At 32.7% G+C, this 19,063-nt stretch overlaps 4 protein-coding genes across 4 annotated transcripts; 2 read left to right on the forward strand and 2 right to left on the reverse strand.

Moving 5' to 3' along the window:
• Positions 1-123: 123 nt before the first annotated feature.
• LOC120262080 lies at positions 124-727 on the reverse strand. The gene has a single exon (XM_039270135.1). It carries the CDS (start codon positions 643-645, stop codon positions 148-150), a length of 498 nt encoding a protein of 165 aa, XP_039126069.1. The 5' UTR covers positions 646-727; the 3' UTR covers positions 124-147.
• A 6,988-nt stretch (positions 728-7,715) lies between these two features.
• On the forward strand, positions 7,716-9,273 carry LOC120261860 (alpha carbonic anhydrase 1, chloroplastic-like). Its single transcript, XM_039269868.1, has 6 exons — positions 7,716-7,904; positions 7,995-8,200; positions 8,283-8,389; positions 8,491-8,593; positions 8,682-8,870; positions 8,962-9,273. Exons 1-6 carry the CDS (start codon positions 7,805-7,807, stop codon positions 9,091-9,093), a joined length of 837 nt encoding a protein of 278 aa, XP_039125802.1. The 5' UTR covers positions 7,716-7,804; the 3' UTR covers positions 9,094-9,273.
• A 552-nt stretch (positions 9,274-9,825) lies between these two features.
• Positions 9,826-11,204, forward strand: LOC120261525 (alpha carbonic anhydrase 1, chloroplastic-like). Its single transcript, XM_039269444.1, has 5 exons — positions 9,826-9,928; positions 10,037-10,242; positions 10,325-10,431; positions 10,514-10,874; positions 10,962-11,204. Exons 1-5 carry the CDS (start codon positions 9,826-9,828, stop codon positions 11,109-11,111), a joined length of 927 nt encoding a protein of 308 aa, XP_039125378.1. The 3' UTR covers positions 11,112-11,204.
• A 2,548-nt stretch (positions 11,205-13,752) lies between these two features.
• LOC120261903 lies at positions 13,753-14,690 on the reverse strand. The gene has a single exon (XM_039269922.1). The coding sequence runs from the start codon at positions 14,688-14,690 to the stop codon at positions 13,860-13,862; it is 831 nt and encodes a 276-aa protein (XP_039125856.1). The 3' UTR covers positions 13,753-13,859.
• Between the last annotated feature and the right edge of the window lie 4,373 nt (positions 14,691-19,063).

Raw genomic sequence — 19,063 nt, forward strand, 5'->3', positions numbered from 1 at the left:
TCTTTCATTGCTTTTCTTTTCCTTTTCTCAACAAGAAAAGAGAAAGAAAAGAGAAAGATAACCTTGAAGTTGAACACACTATCTTACATGCATGTGTTAGTATATAATCAAAACAGGAAGATCTAAAAACTCTGCCAACTTTTTATCTCAGAAAAAATCATGATTTTCTTCAGGAATGCTTTCTAAAGTTGGCTTCCAACTCATGCATCTCTCTTTCTCAATACCATCTCTTCTTTTTGTTATTCTCTGAAGCTGAGACATCATGTCATCAAGTGAGACTATTCCTCCATTCTTTATCAACTCTTTCAACTCCTGTTTGCTCAAGACCAACTTAATTCTAAGCACATCATCTGCATGTCCTGTTTGAGCTAATGGTTTTGTCTCAGGTGGAATGAGATAGTAGAGTTGTCCTGCTGACAAGTATGTCTCTTGATCAAGATGGCAAATGACAGGGAATGCACTGGAGGAGATTGCATATCCAGGGAAATCTAAGAGCACTTGCTGAACTTTTAATGGTGGTTGATAACTCAGGATCTTCCCATCTTTGCTCATAATCTTGATCTCCTTCTTCTCAAGAATCAAACAGTTTCCCATTTTTTTTTTTTCTCTTGTGGAATAGAACTGAGGATATAGGCAGACAGGCATGGAGAGTGCAATGTAATATGAGGGAAGGGTACTTAAAGGAAAAATTTTAAGATATTGACCCTCTTTTTCTTAGAAACTTCAAAAATACCCTTATAGGATACATTTCTCTGTTGTAAACTTTAGTACTTAAATGAATTGGAGTTTATTATTATCTTGAATTAATAATAGTCTCTCTTCATTGCGCTGAAGCCAAATATCTATTGAGAATTTGAAAACTATCAGATATGTTTGACTAAGTATACTATCAGACGTATTCGGAAAAATTCAAATGATGTTGACTGCTATAATGATCAACATTGCTAGTACTTAAATATGATTAATTTTATAATAGTAGGCTTTTACTCTCTTTTTACCAGCGGTGTAAAAGTACCCATAAAGAGAGCAGGATGAAAAAACATGTGTGATTATGAATAACAAATTTTTACTTTCTTTTTACCAGACGTGTAAAGATAATAATAATAAACTACTTTCCAATATTTTACATAATAAAAGAAAAGTCACCTAACTCAAATATTAGAGGTGAAAAAACATGAGTGACCTGTAAAGATTGATTCATATGCTAAAAATTTGGGTTAGTAAGACAAATAGTTTCAAGTTCAAATTTTTATGTACATAAAAAATACTTATTAATTATATGACTCTACACTTCGTCTATAATGATTTAGAGCTCGTAGCTCCTAAAAAACTAATGGATCAACGACCTAATAACAAACATTAGTAAAAAAAATAAAACTTAATATAACTAATATATTAAAATACATGAAAAAACTACATGTTAAGCTAATTTACCTTCTCCTACAAGAGATATATAATTAATTAACCTAATAAGAAATGTAAAACTTTTATTATTATTATTTTTTTGTTAATTTATTTAGGTTATGTTTGAGGTTGGTAAAGGAAGGAGGATAGCATGGAAGGTGAGATCATGAGGTTGCTTTATATGAGACAGGCATGATTCATTGGAGAATTTTGGAAGGATGGAGCTTGGTGGGTGGTAGAATTATGTTGTCAACTCATTCAACACGCATGCTGTCTCATAGCTTCTTTCTCTCTCTCTCTCTCTCTCTCTCTTCCTTCCAGAGTGGATGAAGAAAGCGATTCTTTTGGTTTAACTTATTCTCTTTTGTTCTCCTAATTTTTCTCATTGGTGATCATCTCTAAATGCTAGTGGGATCTTCCATTAACCCAACCAAATTCCCAAAGGCCATTTGAATTTTTCTTCAATTACCATAAAATGCTTGTTTGTGGAATTATATATATCATAGGCAAACCACCAGAAACATTCATGCTATTTAAGTGCAATGGATTATTACTTGAATGATGAATGAGTAGACCCAAAATCGAATTTTTGGATCGACAGTAATTTATAATATTATAATAGTATTGTTTATTCAATGTTCATTGAATCCTTTGCAGAAGGATATTGTTTTTGTCATTTTTAAGACTGTATGGAAGAGAATTTATTGATTTGATTTAGTTCCTGAAAATCATCTGGATGTGCACATAATAAGACTTCAATCGTCTGCATCACCATACATATCTGCCTCTTGATAACTTTTTTTATAGGATGGCACATGTCACCTTTATTTAAAAAAACATTCATACTATTTATACTTCAATTATGTGTTGAGAGGGATTTTAACCGTTCAACCATTGAGATTTTTATAAGTATCATCTTGGCTTATATGATCAAACCCCAATGAGTAAAACATTGGATTGTTTTTAATGTAATTATGAATTCAAGAGGAAAAACTAACAATATATATATATATATATTTACTTTTGATCAGGGACAAGTAATGTTGTGTTTAACTCGTTTTGTTTACCAAATTACCCGTGTTACTTACACAATGCTCTTGTGTATAATTTTGTCTCTCCCTTCACTAAAATCTCCATTTCTCATTTTATTTGATTCTCCACTAGTTCATGAGTTGGTGAGAAAAACAAGTGACATTAAAAATGGGGTGCTGTGGTGCTAAGATGTTGATACAATGCAATTCAATGGAGTAAAGTGTCACAAAAAAAAGAAAATTGTGGAAAAGCACATCACCTTTCAAATAGAGTTGAAGTAAAAAAGTAATAACACCTTGGAAAATGAGTAGATGAACACCATGGCAATTGGCAATTGGCAATTGGCAACAGGCGACACTGAATTGGGACATTGGAACTAAATAATTTGTTGCCCATGTGACATTATATGATTGGACAATTAATTTGGAGAGTTTAGTGGGCGGCTCCGTCAGATAATGTTTCTTAACTTGGTAGGGATCTCTGATTAGTTGATGAGATTTACCATGGTCTGTTTCCGATTTTCCGTTTTCAGTTTTGACAAATAAAAAAATACTCCACTAAGTAGTTCATGATAGATTAAAGAAGTCACTCTTGTAATTGTTCAGCAGTTAAAGATAATTGACTGAGTTTACTATAAAAATAAAATAAAATTTAAAGATAGTGTGTTGAATTGTAATAATATTCTTACTGTAAAATTTTCTTGTTTATTTTTTTAATAAAAATGTTACACATTCTTGTAAGTGTAAAAGCTCTAAGTTTAAAAAATTGTAGTTCATTATCTCATGTTTGTTAGTCAATTTTGTAGTTCATACTTTATTATTTTTTCAATAAATTATAGTTTATCCACTTTCTATTGAAGAGATTATCAAAAAGATAAACAAATTTAAATATGCACTAGTTATGGTGGCTTACGAATCTCCTAAGAAAATTCTCTATTTTACAACTCTTGAGAGGTGAAACCACTGTTTCTCCCACAGAAGACCCCTACACTCAGATTAAGAATAGACTTATGCTTAATATTGGACCTGAGTGTACAATGCATGAATATTACAGACATAGTACTATCGGGAAAAATTTGAATTATTGCTTTTTCTCTTAGCACTTTTGTGTCATACCATTAAACTATCCAATAATTGGCATAATTTTATTTTATTTTAATAGATATCATTATTTATTTTTAAATAATAACAATAATAAATTAATAAGGGTTTAAAAAATGATTTGAATTTAAGTTGATTAATTATATTTATTGGAAGCGAGAGAGAAAACAAGAAATGTGGATGTGGTATTTGAATTACTAGATATATTCTTCTTTTACCAACCCATTTGCTCTAGAAACAAAATAAAAGCAAAAGATTCTTCATCTAATCAAAATGTTAGTAAAGTTTCGTAGAAGGCAAAGAGAATTTTGTGGCCAATTCACTGCCATTTTTGGGCCTTTACCTCTCTTGACTCTCCCTCACGTTGTCAAACACAAACACGCCTTCACACTGCTCTACCCTCAGCCTCAATGGGTTAGGCCATGCCACACCATTCATCTCTTTTACCTCATTGTTGTTACCCACTCAATTAGTGTGTGTATATATAGTAAAATAATCAAACAATCAAATTCTTTGGGTAAAACAAATGCTTTTAATTTTAAAAAAATAATAATAAATTACGGTTAATTAAAAAAAAATTTAAAAAAAAAGTAGAAATGAACAAATATAACAAATAAAAAAAATATATAAAAACAAATACCGACAAACAACTGAACACAATCCACTAGAGGTGGATCTAAACAACAAACAAAAACACAAAACCCATGACATGTATTTTTAATTATAACAATATTGTCGGTCATATATTTAGCATGATATACTGAATTATAAAAAATTACCTTGTCAATGAGTGGAACAAGCAATTGGTGATGACAAAATAACTGATTTGTTCTTGTTTTGTGGCTTGCAATACTCTCATTATGTACCTCTACTTATTTCTTTAATATTTTGTTATTTTATTTTAAAATATAAAAATAAATTAATAAATCTGACTTAAAAAAAAAAAACCTTACACATGTGATATTTAATATTTTATATAGAATTACCGTTGCAATAAACAAGTGATAGTACTATTATCTCACATGTGAAAGATCGAGAGTTTAACTCTTTTGTAAACATAATTAAGTATTTGAAAGTGATGAGTAGAGTAGCTTGTTTATATTGTAAAATAAATAAATAAAATAATAGTAACATGTATAATATTAGACTTTATGTTGTTTTGTCTTTTATTTTTTAATAAATTATGATTTATTTATTTTTTATAAAAATATGTATGTATATATATTAAGCTTTATATTACAATGTTGCTGCATTTTTAAACTCAACAAAATTCAAAAGCTTATATCTATGACCTAGTCCTGTTTTAAAATACTACAGTTTATGTTTTTTATCCTAGTATTGTATATCATCATTTGGAGAGAAGCCAGCCCATTTGTCAATTTTTTATTATAATTAATTGAAAAGAAACTTATTTCACTAATAAAACTCTTTCTACTATTTTTTGTCTGTAATGTATTTGTGATTTATTTATGCACAATATATATATCTGGAAATGAACAAAAAATCCCTCCAAAATTCGGTGATTCACAAAAATTCCAAATGACTTTTGAGTATTCTAAAGATCCTTCTTTTTCCGATGAGTTATTTTTCGACCTTTCCGACATAAAAGTGATTGACGTTGACATAAAGGTAACGTATATATTAACCCGGGCCGACTCTCGCTTTTTAAGTCGAAAATACCAAATTTTGAATCGATGAACCCATAATTTTAAGCGGAAAAGTCAAATTTTAAACGTAAATGTAGTTATATGTTAAGTGAAAACTTATGTGAGTTAAGCGAAAAACACCAAATTTTAAACTGAACTAATAATTTTAAGCGGAAAAAGTCAAATTTTAAATGCAAATGTGTTATATGTTAAGTGAAAATTTATGTAGTTAAAACCAAAAATACGAATGTTAAATGGAAATTATATATTTTTAAGCGGGAAGACGTATGTCAGAAATAGAATAAACTAATAGAGTAAGCTGCATTAATTGAAAAGTACACTATTAGGATTGAAAAATAAGCTGTCATCGAAGAGGGATTGTCTAGCAAATCTAAACGTCGGAGGGTCATGCGGGATGCTTTTGAAACTTTCAAGAACTACAAAATAATTTTCCCTATATATATATATATATGAAACATATCAATAATATATTGTTTAGATTTTCTATTTTCTATCATGGATGATGGATCTTCTGATGCTTCTTTAAAAGCCCAAAACTAATCAACATGCAGGCCAAAAACCAACATGGGCTTTATTTCAATTTAGTTTGCTTCTGATCAATAATAAGGAATGTGATAGCTACCTACAAGATTAATGAGAACAATTCAACCTTCAAAATCATTCCTTGTTAGCCAATTTTTGAGGATTCATTCCATAAATTAATCAATCACAATGAAACACACACACACACCCAGATATAATTCAAACCAATGACACAGAGAGGAAAACAGAGTTCCCAAAAAAAAAAAAAAGACTTGAAGCTTCTAGTATATCCCTACATTCACTTTTAAGAGTGAAGGAAAAACATGGTTCACTAGTAGTGCTTTGAAAGTTATGGTGCTCTTTTTTCCATTAAAAAGGAAAAGTGAGGTTATGGTCCCTACAAGGTGGATATCACACTTGATTCCTTGAGTTGACAAATAAAACAAGCATGTCATGCTTACATTCCCTCACACTTGTTCAGCTGCTTCTGGGGAAGGTCTATATATATAGATAGTATATATATTATATAGAGTTGACATAGATACTATATATAGAGTTGACAAATAAAAAAAAGCATGCCATGCTAATATTACCTCTCACACTTGTTCAGCTGCTTCTGGGGAAGGTGTATATATATATGGATAGTATATAGACAGACAGATAGATATATGCACAACTTTTTGCTTATCATTGAGAGTTTGTGTGGCGCTTTGAAATGAATGAATTCTAGTGTTTGAATATGTATATGTCCTCTTGTTTATTAAGTTTGGCTCTTTATATCATCAAAAGATTTTGAACTTGTTTTCTTATCTTAAATGAAGGTATGTATATTATATTTATATATTATATTTATAGTATAGTACATTATTTTCGACCCAAAATCTGTCCATTCATCATTTTCATGACATTCCACAACACCCAAATTATAATATTATCGTGAAACTCATTGGCATAGCTTTGTTGCTTGTTCTATTTTTCTGCCCATCATTGGAAGACTAATTCAAATCATATTATTTTCAAATGAATCCAAACATCTTGTGGTCTTCATGTTGGAGCATTCAAAGGTTTCTTTTTAACTTTTGTCATTCTCTTTAGATAGGAGATTGAGGATAAGGAATGAAAAAGGAAAAAAATCATATCATTTTCTATCAATCAATCAAATACAAAGTTAATAATTTCCACTTTTTATTTTAGCTTTTATTTCGTGTGGTTTTCAGCACTCCCAACACAACCTTCTTTGGACCTATACCCATTAATCTAACTTGCTTATTTCTAAAATCCTTGAATTTAATATTACTCATGATTAACATAACATAAAATCAAAGTTAATGAAATGTGATAATTTTCCTCTGAATCTGTCTTATATATAATAAAGTTATGGTTTATTCACCCTCTCAAAAAATAAATAAATAAATAAATAAAAATTATGATTATTTAAAATTTTTTTTTTTTATTTGTCTTCACAGATGCTTACCCTATATCATCATGCTTAACAACATATAACCTGCTGGAATTCACAATGATCTTATTGTTCATTGTGATCGACGGCATTATATAAAGTACAAACACTAGAAGCAAGAGTGTGTATTAATCAATGTGGAATATATGTCCTATTTCAATCACATAATCCAAACCTAAGAAGACTATATATGTAGAACATTGATGCATGTTTTTTTAATACGAAATTTACAGTTAACCACCATCTTTATTTTGGCCATACCAAAGTTATCATACAAGAAAAAAACTTCATTTGGTTGACTTAATCAACGTATTATGCCATTTGCTGCTGTTTACTGCATCTGAAGATCAGTTTCATTCTGTACATATATACATCTGTGAAGTATATATATATTTTAACTTAATTATTGTGAAACTGTGATGGATAATGTGCAACATCATTATGATAATCTTCCATGTTTTGTGGGGATAATTAAACATTGCATATATATATATTTTAGAGTTTCCATAAAGTTATGGCTATAAATAATGGCTACAAAACTGCAAACCTGCAGAACTGCAAACTCTTGTGAGTAATATACAGACTCATTCTGAAGAGGTAGAGATAACAACATTGAGAAAATGAAGGCAATAGCTGCTTTTGGAAACATCGTCTCTTTGTTCATAATACCATTGCTTCTTCCTGATCTTACCGCCGCATGTGGCTACACCGGGGAAGAAGGTGAGTGAATTGCCTTCATCTTCTTAATTTCTAATTCTCAGAGAAACAAAGTTGGTTCTGATACTTTTGTTCTGCAATGATGTTTTGAAGGTGTGATATTCAGTTATAGTGGAGCAACAGGGCCTGACAAATGGGGAACTCTAAGTCCACAATTCAGAGCGTGCTCAAATGGGAAGCATCAATCTCCAATCAACATTGTGAGGAAACAAGCAATCTGGAATTCAAACTTGAGACCTTTGGAGATAGATTATACTCCCACTAATGCAACACTTGTCAACAATGTTTACAACATCATGGTCTGTTTTATTTCTGAACATAGGACTAGTTAGTTCACAGAGTTGATTACAGTTTGATCAACTTTGAACTTCTTTTCTGCAGATACAGTACAACCAAAGTGTGGGAACAATGGTTGTGAATGAGAAGAAGTACCACCTCAAACAAATGCACTGGCATTCACCTGCTGAGCATACAATTGATGGTGTTAGGTATGCAGATGGCCTTCATTTTTTTATTATTATTATTCAGTGAATCAGTGTTTTCAATTAGATTAATCATGAATTGCCTATTGACCATTGGAAAAGAACAGACATCCAGTGGAACTTCATCTGGTACACTACAGTGATGATGGAAACATCACTGTGATTTCAGTCTTGTATAAGTATGGTGATGAAGATAAGCTTCTTCATAAGGTAGTGTAGTGTGTTCTTTATTTTTTTTTTTAATTTCTAGTTATCAAACAATTCATATATCACTAAGAAAGATACACTGGATTTTCAGATCAAAGACAAAGTTGCTGAGTTAGCTAAGGGAACTTGCTCGATAACAGGCGAAAAGGCGACACATATCCCACTTGGAGTCATCAACCCAAAGTACTTGAAGCATGGAAATCACAAGTACTACCAATATGTTGGCTCTCTTACAACACCTCCATGCACTGAGAATGTGATTTGGAACATTGCCTACAAGGTGTTTTATTTGTTTGAGAACAGTTTGATTTCAATTCCAAAGAGTAATTTTTTTTTTGGCACACAAGATTGAAACTTATTATATTGTGTAGGTGAGGGAGATGTCTGAAGAACAGGCAACTGCACTTAGAGGACCACTTGATATCAAGTATAAGCATAACTCCAGGCCTCTTCAGCCATTGAATGGAAGGACTGTGGAGTTTTTTTCACAGAAAAGAGGCTAACTGATACCAATTGAACATTGATTGAGATGCTTTGTATAATCAAAGCTATCGTTGTTGTGTTTTTTGTTTTTTTTTGGCTTTTTTTTGTTATGATTTTGTTTATGAGTAAATTCCTTGCTTGAATGTGTAATTGCTGAACTGCTGCACTTCTTTCCTTTTAATAAATGTGAGGTTTATCCTTTGTATGTCTTATTGCTTGTTGTGAATATCATATCTAATACCACCTACTCACAATTTTATGAATATTATTATATAATACCATCTTCCTTTATTCATAGGGTAACTAACTAATATGATTCTGGTGTTTTCACCATGTTTTATGGGTACAGCATTGCATATATTTTAAGTTTATGAATAGGCTTTTTATGGTTTTGTTTTGGTTATATAAATAGCTGCTGCAAGCCACTAACCAGCATAAAACCAGCATAAAAGAAAGCCTCTAGCCTTTTTCTTCCTCTCTTTTTTTAAGGCCAAAGAGATAAATATAGGTATATAGAAAAGTATATATATCCCAGCATTGGGAGACATAGAACCCACCAAAGAGAAAAATTCAATAACTCTTGGCTTATCGGCATCTGGCCCTTGTGTAGGCTAATCATATCCTGCCAAAAAAGCAAGTTCAAATCTTAGCTTACACAAGATGAGAGCGCGGGTGTTTTGTGGTATTAACTCTACACTTGTGCGCGCCCCTCTTATGCCTCAGGCCACTATGTTAAAAGAAAAATCCAGGCAATGGCTGCTTTCCACAACAACCTCTCTTTGTTCTTAATTGTATTGCTTCTTTCTCTTCTTACTGCTTCCAATGGCAGCAACAAAAACAATAATGGTGAAGAAAGTGAGTATGAATTGTTTTCATCTTCTTTAATCTTTAATTTCTGTTTTATGATAAACCAAATTCTGATACTTTGCTCTGTATTTTTGTTACTGCAATTCTGTTTTGAAGAGGTGGAATTCACTTATAGTGGAGAAAGAGGGCCTGACAAATGGGGAACTCTAAGTCCAGACTTGAGAGTATGCTCAGAAGGAAAACATCAATCTCCAATCAACATTGTCAGGAAAGATGCAGTCTGGAATTCAAACTTGAAACCTCTGAAAAGGAATTACATTCCTGCCAATGCAACCCTTGTAAACAATGTTGTCAACATCATGGTCTGTTTTATTTCTGAACTTTGGACTAGTTAGTTCACAGAGTTGATTAAAGTTTGATCAACTTTGAACTTCTTTTCTGCAGATGAAATACAACCAAAATGTGGGAACAGTGGTTGTGAATGAGAAGAAGTACCACCTCAAACAAATGCACTGGCATTCACCTGCTGAACATACCATTGATGGTGTTAGGTATGCTGATGAACTTAATAAAAATTTGTAGTCATTCAGTTAATTGTTTTCATTTAGATTAATCATGAATTGCCATCCACAGACACCCAGTGGAGCTTCATCTTGTTCACTTCAATGATGATGGAAACATCACTGTAGTTTCAATCCTGTATAAGTATGGCAATGAAGATGAACTTCTTCTTAAGGTAGTGTACTTAAGTGTGCTCTTTCCTTTACTTCAACTTTTGTCAAAAAAATCACATATCATTAAGAAAGGAAGACTTGATCATCAGATCAAAGACAAGGTGGATGAGTTAGCCAAGGATAAGAATGCAACACATATCCCAGTTGGAGTCATCAACACAAAGGCCTTGAAGCAAGGAAGCCAGAAGTATTACCGATATATCGGTTCTCTTACAGCACCTCCATGCACTGAGAATGCCATCGGGAACATTGCTGTCAAGGTATTTTTACCTGTTTGAGAGCATTTTGATTTCAATTTCAAAGAGTAATTTTTTTACACAAGATTGAAATATATTATATTGTTGTAGGTGAGGGAGATGTCTGAAGAGCAGGCAGCTTCAGTTAGAACACCACTTGATGTCAAGTATAAGCAAAACGCAAGGCCAATTCAGGCATTGAATGGAAGGACTGTTGAGGTTTTTGACATAAAGAGGCTGACTAAACACACTGAATATTGAGAAGATGGTTGTTCACCACTGCAAATTGTATAATAAGAAAAAAGGCTCTAAGATATTTGTAAAAGTTAACTGCTTCTATATAAAAGTATGCCATTGCCTGGTTTTTCTGAATTTTCTTCTTGTTGTGTTCCTCAATCTGATAAACTACTCATGCCTCTTTATATGCCTACAATTGCATGATGAGTCAGAGATCCATGAGGAGTGGGTATTACTTTTCCGGGTCTATATATATAAATCCAACAAACTAGGTCCATAAAGGAGTATTATAAACGCACCACTCTCTTCCAAATGACAATATCATGAAGGAAAGAGAAAAAATTTATTGATTCCTAAAGCATTTAATTGATAATGACAGACAAATCATAAAAGACAGAGACCCCAGAACAAATGTGTTCAGGATAATCAAGTTTGAGTAGTAAATCTGCCATTGTCCAATATTGTCCCAGTCTTTTGATTCTGCCAGCATTTCAATACCAGGACATGAAGAAGCAACTTGACACTGGGTTTGCAACCCCTCAGATCAATATTTTTATCACAAGATCCATTCTGGATCCTCTATCAACATGATCAAGTGATCTATTGTTAGCTAGGTTCATGTTAAAACCCTTTTGTTCTTATTCGTTGTCAGTATCTCTATTTTCACTTTTGAGAAATATTAGTCCCTCCTCATATGATTGTCTCTTTTCCAAGACGCTGATGATGTGGCTCCGCTCACTTCTCAAATTATAATAAAAAAAAGCATTGACTATAATAATAAAATCTTATTTAACTTTGAAGGAGGAGGACTGACATTTTCTAAATAAGAGAGCTGACATTTTCCAAATAAGAGAGATTTGACAGTGTACAAATTATATTATGGAGACTAAAGTGATAAATTGACTATAATAAAATGCCTAAATAGGATATTAAACCAAAAAAATAATTAATATCAATAATTATAGTAATAATAAAAAATAAAAACCTTTTTGATCAATCAATTGTTTCTATTCTAATATATGTCAAAAGAGAATTATATCACACAAAAGAGTCAAGAGGATGTCAATATGCAAACTCTAATAAGCTGTAAATTTGAGAAAGAGGGAGACAACCACGGATTATCTCTATACGCAAGTTTTAGCTACAAAAAAGGTCCTTATTTTGGATATAACAGACCAATTCCAAGGCCTTTATTTAGCATATAAAAACTTAAAAACAAACCACACTTTCTAATATAGCACAAGAGGGAAAACAATATAAAGAGAGAAACAAACCATGGCAGCAAGACATAAATCAACACCCAAGACGACAGCAATGGCTTCTCAGGGTGTCATTTTTGCATTCGGAGTAGCATTGCTCTTTGCCACTCATGCCGTAGCACAAGTTAAAGGTATGTTTAAATATATATATATATATATGATGTTATCTTATGTATTTCTAAAATCTAATATAATTCTTCTTCTTTGTGTATGTGAATGATATAGTGATTAATTTCGGGTATAGTGGAAACTCCGGGCCGGACAAATGGGGTAGTTTGAGCCCGGATTTTGCCACATGCTCACAAGGAAAAAATCAATCTCCGGTGAACATTATCAAAGAAAACAAAGGCTCGGTGGCGTATAAGAAAATGGTGCCGGTCCAAGGCGATTACATTGATCCTAATGCTACGCTTGTCAACAATGGCTTCAACATTGCGGTTTGTTATATAATTCTTTCTATTATATATTAGCTCTGATAACATGTTAGATGATTTTTATTTTTTCCTTATCAGCTTCGATTCGATAAGCCAGTGGGTTCCATCTTCGTGAACCAAAAGAAGCACAACTTAGTCCAAATGGTTTGGCACACACCTTCTGAACACACCATTGATGATGAAAGGCATGCTTCATCTGCATTCTCTTATTTCATTATTAAACAAATTAACTGATATAAATATATACTGAATAATTAGAAGTTGTTAATAATAGATTCCCTGCGGAGCTTCATTTAATCCACTTCAGTGATGATGGGGACATAGCCATAGTGGCCATCCTTTATAAGTATGGAGATGAAGACAAGGTACTCCTTCAGTTTAAGGACCAATTGTCCCAATTGGCTCAGCACACATGCTCTGCAGATCAAGAGACCCACATTCCCATTGGCGTTCTCAACACCAAATCCTTGAGACGCCAATACACCAAGTATTGGAGCTATTCAGGCTCTCTTACCACCCCTCCCTGCATCGAAAACGTTACTTGGTTCATTATCGGCAAGGTATTATTTATTATTATTATTATTATCTAATAATAATCTTTAATTACTTATTTATTTATTTGAATAATTTATAATAATTATATGTATATAATTTCAGATAAGGGAAATTTCCGAGGATCAAGTAGCTGTACTAAAAGCACCACTTGGAGCTGATTACAAAAATAACTCAAGGCCAGTGCAGGCGATTAATAAAAGAAGTGTGTTCCGTTTTAATCTTGAAAAAGAAAAAAGGATCGCTAATGGCTTCTACGATGATGACTAATTTTTTTTTTATTAATGCATGATGCACAGATAGATGAAAGAAAGAATGAATGACTTTGTATCTTCTCATTTGTTTGTGTATTCTTATTGCTATAATTAATGAATGGGAAAAAAAAGTAATGTATAAATTATATATAATGTATAATTCTCGCAATTTCACTCTAGAATACAAACAAAGTACAAAGCAAAGAAGAAAAAAAAAAGGAATTTCAACCCTGTAGTTTTTACACAAAGCGTTAAAAAAGAGGAACAAAAAGTCTACGTATCAGCCTCGCGATTCGCGTCATCGATCGACCCAACTGAACGGCGGATCCGAAACCCATCCTCATCGAACGGTCCAGACCACTCCACGTGTCCATCTTCGTCTCCACCCCACGACGCGGACCTTCTCCCCGATTCGAACCTCTTCATTCCCGCGAGCCCCGGCGCCGGCGCCGCCGCCGCCATCGTCGTCGGCAAAGAAGACGGTTTCCTCCACGACGAGGCCGAGTGTTTCTCCTCAAGGAACTCAGCCGACGACCCCCGATCCCCGCCGGCGCAGCAGAAGAACGACATCCAGAACCCTCTTCCGCCGCCTCGCTGCGGGATGGTGCCCCGCTGCCTCTCCCTCTCCGAGCGTACTTTCCCGAAGCACGAGACCTTGGGCGATCCCGGCTCCCGCTCCGCCTCGCCAGCTCTCCGACCCTTTTTGATGAAGGTCCGACCACTGGCCGGGCGGCGTGAACTCCTTCCGAGATAACCCGAGTGTTGGATCTTGTTAGGAAGAGCGATGATGGGGGCCTTGGGTTTGAGATTCCCGGAGAATCGTTTGGAATTGGAGATCCGGTGATCGGTGGTGGCGGTGACGTTGGAGTGCTGAGCTTTAGGATTGGTGTTGCCCTTGGTGGAGTCATCGCGTTCGTACACAGCGTTGAGATCCACCCACTCGATCTCGTCTCCGAAAGGGATCGTGAATGACTCCGGCGGGAAGTCTGGGTCCTCCGCCATCACTGCCGCCGTCGTGTCCGGTGGCGCTCCGGCTATCACGGTCTCGCACGCGACGCGCCCGCTGCCGCCGCGGACGAGGGTTTCAAGGTCCATTTGTAGCATTTGATACAAGAGAAATGATGGCGTGCGAACGAGGGAGTGGTTATCTTATATAGGAATTTATAGGGGTATTTTGGGAATAACACTGAGTGGTATTTTTTTTTTTTCCTAAAACATGGGAACTAATTAAATTGATCTGGAGTAGTTCTTCTCTATTTGCTGCTGGACAGGCTTATATCTTCAGCCGATCGGGCTATTACTTTATATAGGTGATTAATTAAATTGATCGGTAGCCTTTGCCGATCTAGCCTATTACTTTATTCTTGTTGTCCCTCTCTACGTTTTTATTGTTCTGTTCGTTGTTAACCTCATCTATTTAATACCGTTTTTATTTCTAGTTCTTCTTGTTGTTTCAGACCGCTGTATTTCTCTGTACTCTTCTTATTTTAATAAATTTGTGATTTATCCACTTTATTAAAAATAATAATAATAATAATTAATATTAATGAAAAAAATTGAGAATATTAATTTCATATGATTGAATTAGAAAGTGTGGTGCAAGGAAATGTTATGAAAATGATGAATTAGTAGATTTATGGTTAAATTTTTAGATTAGTAGTACTATTACAATTATAATATTATTCATTTATATATTATGAGTCCTTTGTAAAAGTATGTTATTTTTTTTCTTATGATTATATGGTATTTGTATTTATTAATTTAGTTTGGTGTATGAAATATCTTCTGTGCACATAATAGGATTTTAATGGCTTTATATGACATTTGACCAAATTAAAAAAAAATTAAGTATGAAATTGGTGCATCATTGTATCTACATGATCTTTGATATCTTTTTGTGGGGTGATGTTAGCTTGTTGTATTTGTAAAAAGTATTTGTAAAAAGAAAAAAAAAAAATACTAGTGCATATGCATGATGAATTAAGAAAGTGATTAAGAGGAGTGAAGTAATTAAGAATAGTGATTTGCTTTTGATGAAAGAAAAAGAATGGGAGCAATACAAGTCATGAGGTTGAGCACGTTAGTAAGCGCCCACGGAATTGGTCCAAGGCTGGAACAGAGCATACAACCGGGAGACGCCATTGGTGACCTATTACACTTATCTTTAATTCTTTATATAATATATATATAAGAAAGAATCTTGAAGTCACATCGTACACTTTGATAAATATTAAATAAGGGTCTACATTTGAAAACGCCATCGACTTGGTTTTTCTCTCAATGGGCCTTGTGATGTGACTTGGTTAGACTTGACCTTCCCCACAAAGTTACTGTGGGGTAGATGGGGATCAAGGGATTAAATCCAGGAGTGAATTAATTGCTTAAAAAAAGTTTTCCCATTAATATTTTTCTTTATATATATTTTATAAATAGATAAATCACATAGTTGACTTGGAGTCGGAGATAAGGTTACAAATCCTCTTTCATAGCTGTAGACTTTTGATATTAATACATTCGACGCATTTCAAATTGAATAATAAAAGACCCCAAATCAAGTTTTAGACAGTATAACTAGTACCGTTGCACCAAATTCTCTTTGATTTCCATATTCTCATTATGTATAGAGATTTTTAATATATATATATATATATATAATATTTTATTTATAATTATTTTGATAATAAGTTTATTTATACAATTATTATATTTATAATACTAGAAAATTTTAATATAAATAATAAAAAAAATTAATCTAATAATTTATGATTAATTACCAAAGTATAATATTGGCAAAAATTTTAGTTCTTCAAAATATAAAAAAATAAAATCTTTATAACATCAACGGTAGAGGAGTTATCCAAACAATAAAGACTTGGGTCATTTAATTAAATATTTTTGAGTCATAGGATGAATGAAAAAAATCAATTATTGAACAACATGTTGATTTTATTTATTCTAATTATATAAAAAAATTCAGATGTGAACTTCATATATTTTTTATATTAATTATATTATTTTCAATCTAATTTGTTTGTAATTATTGATTCCTGAGATAACACCACCTCTTCCCAAGCTTGTATTAATGTGAGACAACACTGTATCTACTAGCACTATTATTAATGAGAGTTTCATCTTCTTATCGCCCACTTTCCCACGTCTCTCTTTTAATATAAACAATACTTTACTTGGGAGTGGATTAATTGACAAAAATCAAGTCAACCAATTTTTCGTAACAGAGTAATCAATCAAGAACCAAACAAAAGAAGCATCATGAACTTCACATGGATATATGTACACACACACGCATACATATCCATTCAAATAAATGAGAAAGTTAGTCAAAAAAGAAAAAGAAAAAGAAAAAGAAAAACACTAAATTAAGAAGCAAATGGAAGACTCTTTTCCTATCCCACTACACTGCGCAGCCATTGCCTTTGGACTTGTGCACAAAATCTAGAACGTTTTTCTTATTTTTTTTATATTTGTGAAGAGAAAAAACTATGACTTGTCACTGTCTTCTTCTAGAACATTTTAATCAAGTGCCCAGAAAAAACTTGTATTCTTATTCTTAATATTGTTTATTATTATTATTATTATTGTTTATTATATATAGATATATATATATATATATATATCATTTTTGATAATTCTAGATTGAGTGTTGCCTATTTGATTGGCATGGATGTTTTCTAGCTTAGAATTCTTTGAAAATGGGGAGGAGAAGATGTTATGCAAATCAAAATATATATAGATTAGTCTTTGGTTTTTGTGTCTTAATGGTGGAAAATTGTTAAATAATAAGTTGGTGAAACATTTCCATCAAACACAAAACCACACATAGGACTTTGTGTCTTGTTGAATGCTGTTGTTGTTGTTTTTTTTTTTTTAATTAATTGATTGGGTAGACCAAATTTGTCTCCGTTTAACTCTGGTTATTCCTGATTGGGTGAAATTGATTCAAAATTCAGAGAATCCTACTTTTCTTTTTGTTTGTTTAAAAGTTTATTGATTTAATTAGATAGTTATTGACTGAAACTCCAAGTGAATAAAATAATGTTTATGTGCCATTATAAGTCAGTGCAACCACTCAATTCAATTTATATATATATATATATATATATATATATATGGTGGTTAAGTGTTCATTATTGAAGACTTCCACCTTACTAATTAGAGATTATGACCAAACTATTAATAGCACATGATTAGAAGTTTTATAATTCAAATATAATTGCATTTCTGAGATCCTTATAATTTATATAAAAGGAAGAACGACTGACGGACGGAATATATTTAACATAAATACAAAAATTAATTAAATGGACAGTGAAATTTATTGTTAAGAATGACATATATTAAACGTGATTAATGTTTTATTGTTAATACTTTTCACACTATATTTTTTTTTAAAAAAGGAATCCGTGTTTGTTTTAATCAAATTCAAATTTTGCTAAATAATTATCCGTTCATAACTATGGCGTTTTAAAAGTTTTAAGTGTTTTTTTAAAGAAAAACTTAAGTTTAATTATAGGCGGTGCATCAATATTCAAACTAAACTAAGTTTTATTTATTTTTTTGATAAAATCGATAAGCGTTAAAACGAAAATAAACAGGTATTAAGGGGGCACCAATTACAGTGGCGGTGGTTTAACTAATATCTTAGGGATAAACCCCGTCATGCAATTCTGGAGGGAATATATGCTAAAAAAAATTTGGTTTTTTTAATAAAATAGATGACAAGTGCCCCATTTAAGAGAAGTCAGGGAATAGTAAAAAATGTTAAATTTAACAGTCGCATATGAAAAACTTCATATTCTCAAATCTCTCGTTTTTTTTCTCCGGCAGCGCGGCTGTGCCCAAAGCGACTACTGAGTATTGCTCAAGGGAGCTTGGGCCTGGGTGCCCAAAGCAGCAGCAAGGGGGCTTGGGCTTAGTCTTGGGCTTGATCTTGGGCTTAGAATCAACTTGTGGGCCAAGGGTGGAAATGGACAAGAGCCACCACGGCAACAAGCCCAACGAACGTGGCCAGCTTAGCTGGACAAGCCATGTTGAAGGGTGCACCAATACTGTACTGAAACCATATGTTAACATGGGTTATGTATTTATTGTGGACATGTAACATGTATATATAAAAATGAATCAAAATCTTATCTTCAATTTTGGACCTGATCCAAAATGATTTCCTCTTTTTCATACTTTATTAAATAATAGAAATTCTCCAAATTTTACTCTGGTAGGTAACTAATCTCTAATCCTTAACATCTAATTTTTTTTTTCCATTTAAGTAATTTAACAATTCTTAACATTTAAAAAATTAACTTCTATCTAATAAAAGAAAGAATTAATTAAGATCCGGAGTTACTTTTGTGCCCCCCCTTCCCCAAATTTTTCGACCGTTACTCCACTCAGACATAACCGTTGCAATTCAAAAAACCACTACCCACCAACTGCTATACAACCAAAATCATTGAACAACA

The sequence above is a fragment of the Dioscorea cayenensis genome, chromosome 5, assembly GCF_009730915.1.
Source record: "Dioscorea cayenensis subsp. rotundata cultivar TDr96_F1 chromosome 5, TDr96_F1_v2_PseudoChromosome.rev07_lg8_w22 25.fasta, whole genome shotgun sequence".
In the NCBI taxonomy this organism is placed as follows: domain Eukaryota; kingdom Viridiplantae; phylum Streptophyta; class Magnoliopsida; order Dioscoreales; family Dioscoreaceae; genus Dioscorea; species Dioscorea cayenensis.

Coding starts and splice junctions, on each gene's coding strand:
- LOC120262080 (XM_039270135.1), bottom strand. CDS start 645: ATGCCTGTCTGCCTATATCCTCAGTTCTATTCCACAAGAGAAAAAAAA.
- LOC120261860 (XM_039269868.1), top strand. CDS start 7,805: ATGAAGGCAATAGCTGCTTTTGGAAACATCGTCTCTTTGTTCATAATA. Junction 7,905..7,994: donor TGGCTACACCGGGGAAGAAG/GTGAGTGAATTG, acceptor GATGTTTTGAAG/GTGTGATATTCAGTTATAGT. Junction 8,594..8,681: donor AAGATAAGCTTCTTCATAAG/GTAGTGTAGTGT, acceptor CTGGATTTTCAG/ATCAAAGACAAAGTTGCTGA.
- LOC120261525 (XM_039269444.1), top strand. CDS start 9,826: ATGGCTGCTTTCCACAACAACCTCTCTTTGTTCTTAATTGTATTGCTT. Junction 10,243..10,324: donor ACAATGTTGTCAACATCATG/GTCTGTTTTATT, acceptor TCTTTTCTGCAG/ATGAAATACAACCAAAATGT. Junction 10,875..10,961: donor TCGGGAACATTGCTGTCAAG/GTATTTTTACCT, acceptor ATATTGTTGTAG/GTGAGGGAGATGTCTGAAGA.
- LOC120261903 (XM_039269922.1), bottom strand. CDS start 14,690: ATGCTACAAATGGACCTTGAAACCCTCGTCCGCGGCGGCAGCGGGCGC.